General features: G+C 51.4%; 1 protein-coding gene across 1 annotated transcript; it reads right to left on the bottom strand.

Moving 5' to 3' along the window:
• Positions 1–211: 211 nt before the first annotated feature.
• On the bottom strand, positions 212–1,851 carry CARTPT (CART prepropeptide). The gene is made up of 3 exons (XM_058567453.1): positions 1,693–1,851; positions 1,295–1,378; positions 212–473 (listed from the first exon to the last, which is right to left on the bottom strand). Exons 1-3 carry the CDS (start codon positions 1,849–1,851, stop codon positions 366–368), a joined length of 351 nt encoding a protein of 116 aa, XP_058423436.1. The 3' UTR covers positions 212–365.
• Between the last annotated feature and the right edge of the window lie 2,775 nt (positions 1,852–4,626).

Genomic DNA, 4,626 nt, shown 5'->3' with positions numbered 1-4,626 from the left:
GCTTCCATTGTGATGCTTGGGGTGAGTTATTTTCCAGGATGTGATGTCATCTACCAAGATTAACTAGGTCTAATTTTCGTCCTGCCGTGCCACATACAAAAATACAATTTTCACGGTGAAATCCCCTTCTTTACACAAAGATACACAAAAGTTTGTCAGACGAATAAATACTTTGCACATCACACAAGTCACCATCCTTCACACAGCAACATCTAATGACTTCTTTTATTTGGAAACAGCGGGAAAAGAGCCCCTGCCCTCAAAGGGAAATGCAAAATTTGTTGCTAAAGCCAAACTCCCGGTGATGAAGGCTGGTCCTCTGGGGAAAGTGGGGGACCGGGGACCCCTGGAGAAGGGTGGGCACCTCATAAGCACTTCAGGAGGAAGGAATTGCAGGAGGTTCCTCGGGGACAGTCGCACAGCTTCCCGATCCTGGCTCCTTTTCGCACTGCACACTGCTCTCCCGCGTCGCACTGCAAAGAACACAAGTGTGGTCACAGGCAGGAGCAAAGCCAGGCTCCCATCAACACAACTTCTGCCTCTTGGGAGGGAGGGTGGACCCCATCTCCACCACCAGAGGTCTAAGTACAGTCAGGCCTGAAATGCAGAGAGCCTTGTCTTATCATTTCAGCGAGAGAACAGAAAAGAAAGAAGTTTAAATTATCGAGCCCCTCCTACCACCTTCCACCTTACATTTCCTGGCTCCTTTAATTGCTCTACCAAAAGAAAAAAAAAATCACCAGACCTTTTTTCTAAGAAATAAACAATAGATCTATATTTTCTCACAACCGCTCCTCCCTGCTTTCCGCCTCCTTATCCCAGGAAGGAAGATTTAGGGTTGTGTGGGGGTGTGTGTGTGTGTGTGTTCTTCGAGGAAGGTAACCAGCCCTGAATCAAGAACTTGGACCCTAGAACCTAGGTTAAAAAACTGGCAGTGCCCAGGAAGGCAGGAAGAAAATTGGAGGGACAAGAACTGAGTATATTTAAGGGCTTTTCCAACTCGGAGAATTCTTTGCGAGATGAAAGTCGCTTATCTTCAGGAAATGCTCTTTCCAGACCCGAGAGAGAGCTGGTTCCTGGCACAAGCTGCTCTTGCTGGGAACTGGCTGGTCTGAGCTTTGCGCTTAGAGACCCAGGGGCAAGCCTGGCGGTGCAAACAAACGGAGCCCACAGCATTCTCCAAGCCCATTACCTAAATTACTAAGCCACATCCCGGGGGGAAGGTCGTGGATAAGACTCAAGGTGGTGTCTTTCCTCCCGGAAAAGCCTGGGGAGGGGGGCCCCAAAGGCTTACCATGGGGACTTGGCCGTACTTCTTCTCGTAGATGGGAATGCGTTTACTCTTGAGCTTCTTGAGGACTTCCTGCAGCGCCTCGATCTGCAACACACCGCCCCGGCCGAGTTGCCGCCTTGGCTGCGAGCCAGCCCGGGTGCGCACTCCCAGCGCGAGTTCCAAGGAGCCCGCACCACACTCTCCTCCCTGGGACCCCACTCCAGCGTGTCCCCCGCACCGACCCCAGGTCCAGGAGCCGGGCCGGGGATCCGCTCTACGAGCTTCGGGGCCGGGGCTCGGGAGGCTCCTCGGAGGACGGCGGGCGCCCCGACTCTGGGCATGCGGTGGGAGGGGAGCGGAGGGCGCGCACAAAGAAAGGGACCGCGCGGGGCCCAGGGGAGCCGGGGAGGGGTACCGACCAGCTCCTTCTCGTGCGAGGCGTCCTCCACGGCGGAGTAGAGGTCCAGGGCGCGGGGCTGGAGCTCGGCGTCCTCCTGGGCGCGCGCGCCCAGCAGAGGCGGCAGCAGCAGCAGGGCGGCAGCCAGGACGGGCAGCAGCCGCAGGCGGGGGCTCTCCATGGTGCTGAACGCCCGCCGGCGGCCGCGCGCCCGCTTTATAGCCGCCGAGCCGCGCGGCGCGCGGGGAGGGGCGCAGGGAAGGGGCGCGGAGGAGGCCCGGGTCAGCGGTCTGGAGGCAACCCCCGCCGCCGCTTGACGTCAAAGCCCGCGGGCCCCGGGGCCGGAACGAGGCTCTGCGCACGGATGGGCCGGTGCGCGGGGAACAGGGACCCCGCGCCCCAACGCGGTCAGCCCCGCGGCCAGGGGCTCCCCGGGGGGCCTGAGCTGAAGTCAGGGGCGAAGGTGAGGGATGGGGAGCTGGAGGGGGCTAGGAAATGGGAGTCAGGCCCACGCAGAAGTGTCGCTCCCCAGCACCCAGCAGGGGCGGCTGCGCAACCCGCCTCACCGGCCCCACCCTGCCTCTCACCCCAGCCCCTATGTGGCAGCAAGAGGGGGGTGCGCACCTTACCAGGCGCTCGAAAATAGAGAAATCATGGCCTCCCCCACGATGGGTTCTTTGATGGATCTGTGTGGTAATGAGAAAGGAAGGGAAACAGACTCACACCAATTCAGGGGCGGAGTGGAGGAGGCAGAGAGCCAGCTCTGGTTCAGTCCTGGCTCCACCACTTACAAGCTGTGTGACTTTGGGCAAAATAAAGCACCTGTCTGAGCCTCACCTTTTTCTTTTGTAAACTGGAATTTAAAAATGCGCCTCCCAGAGTTATCAGGAGGATAGAACGAGACACTAGGTATGTAAACCCTGGCGAGCGAGCACTAAGCCCCCCCTACCCACCCAGATAAGTGGCTGTGTGCACTATCTCAGCTTTTCCCTGGGGCAAATTCAACCATCCTCAGAACCTCTCCTACCTATCACCCACCCTGGTATCTAAGAAGCCTGTCCAGAAAGAAAACAAAGGGGATGAAAAAAATGCAACTCCTGATTGTGGAAATATCTCCAGAGATCAGCAGTCAGAGGTGAGCTAGGTCTTTGGTGACCTGTGAAGACACTGTTTTTTAAAAGGTCTGGGTCCTTGTAGCCTGAATACAAATGAAAGTTCCTGTAGGAGATGCGATGTTTTCCCACTTAGACCTAGAGGCTTATCCCACCTGCCTGCCAACCTGGCTTCTTCCACTACATCCTCCTTCCCTCAACTGCTTCTGAATCCATCCACTCTTCTCCATCCCCATCTCTACCACCCAGACCTGCACAGCTGTCCCAACCTACGTCTTGACTACACCCAACCTCACCCCATCTTCTCTTGCTTTCCTCTAATCCATAACTCACCACCAGCCAGAGTGTTTTTCCCTGTAAAATACATTAATGGCTTCCCATCTTACTAAGCACTGAATCTAAATTCCTTATCCTGACTTACAAGGTCCTACAAGATCTGCACTCCTCTCCAACTTCATGTCCTACATTCTGCCCCAGGCCGCTCCACTCCAGCCTCAGTGGCTTCTTTTTGGCCCTCTAACAGACAACCTCATTCCTACTTGAGAGCCTTTGTATTTACCTTATCTGGAAAGGTCTTCCTGCATCTCCAAATAATTGACTGTTTAAAAGTCCTTGACACCCAATCTAAAGTATCCACAACTTCTTCTCCCACAGATTTATTGCTTAGTAGACAATGTGGGTCACTGGGATAGTTAATACATAATGTGTCTCATTATTTCATTGATCAAGTATTTAATTGTTACTCAATGCACACTGGGAAGCAATTCAAGAAGTAATCTCTCTTCTGATGAATAGCACACATATTAACAGCATCAAAATATTTTCCTTTGGGGTAAATCCAACTTGAAAACATATCTAACACCTCCCCCAGCTCTGCCTTCCACACATACCTTTTAATTCTACACAATAAAACTTCAGTGGCAGCACATTTATTGTTTAAACCTTACAGAGACATACCAGAACTCATTGCAGAAAACATTTCCAGTGATCTTAAAAGCATTCTAAGCTTCAGAAGAAAAACAGCACCAAAGAAGATTTTAGCCCATCCTTCTGCAAAGATAAGGTATTCCCAAAACAATATTTTCTCTTAAATTTTGTTGTCCCCAGACACAAATAATAGCTTTCCCTTTGTGCCACTTGTGTTGGAAAAATAACTCAGAAGTTCAAGTCCTGCCGATGTTGGGTTGGTGCTGTCGTCTTCATGGAAGCAGGACCCCACATTTAGTTGAGGGGTTGGGATAGGGACCCTTGGACAATACTGTGAAGCAAGCCAGAACGTCTTGGTCATTTACGTGTCATAGTACTTTCTTCATCTTTGAGCAGAAGGACTTGATAAACTGTCTTTAGGAAGCATGGTACAGTAAGGCTTAGGCCATTTTCTTCCCAAAGACGACTTCTGATAAGTTGTAACAAGAGAGGGCACAAAAGCATGAGCTGTTCTACAATCTTTACATCACGCCCTGTTGGAAGAATTTATACATTCTTGCTACTTTATAATGACTCCGTTAGAAAGAAAAGCCCACCTTTTATGCCCCTAAGCAAGTGAGGAAAAGGCACCATTGGATTTAATCACTATTTCTCATCTCATATAGAAAAGGGAGGCAGGTCTCCTCACAAAAGAGAGACAGTGACCAGAACATGTCTACAGAGGTTTACTATAGACAAACCTCTCTTAACCACTCCTGTTAAGACAGAGTAGGCCTCAAGTTCTGGTCTTTGGAATAGCTCAAAGAGAGAAATCTCATCAGCAGAGAGCTGAGAACTAGTGCCAGTAAGATCTATTTGTAACATACTGCCATCAGAAAAGAAAATTTAAAAGGTTGGGAAAATCTCCTCTTACTGAT

Source organism: Diceros bicornis, chromosome 1, assembly GCF_020826845.1.
Source record: "Diceros bicornis minor isolate mBicDic1 chromosome 1, mDicBic1.mat.cur, whole genome shotgun sequence".
Classification (NCBI taxonomy): domain Eukaryota; kingdom Metazoa; phylum Chordata; class Mammalia; order Perissodactyla; family Rhinocerotidae; genus Diceros; species Diceros bicornis.
Note: the sequence above shows the minus strand (reverse complement) of the source record. Positions and strands in the feature narration are given on the sequence as shown.

Bases quoted from the DNA above. Each gene is read 5' to 3' on its own strand.
- CARTPT (XM_058567453.1), bottom strand. From the start codon at position 1,851: ATGGAGAGCCCCCGCCTGCGGCTGCTGCCCGTCCTGGCTGCCGCCCTG. The intron at 1,379-1,692 runs GTCGGTACCCCT...GGTGTGTTGCAG, and splicing joins CCTCGCACGAGAAGGAGCTG to ATCGAGGCGCTGCAGGAAGT. The intron at 474-1,294 runs GTAAGCCTTTGG...TGTTCTTTGCAG, and splicing joins AGTACGGCCAAGTCCCCATG to TGCGACGCGGGAGAGCAGTG.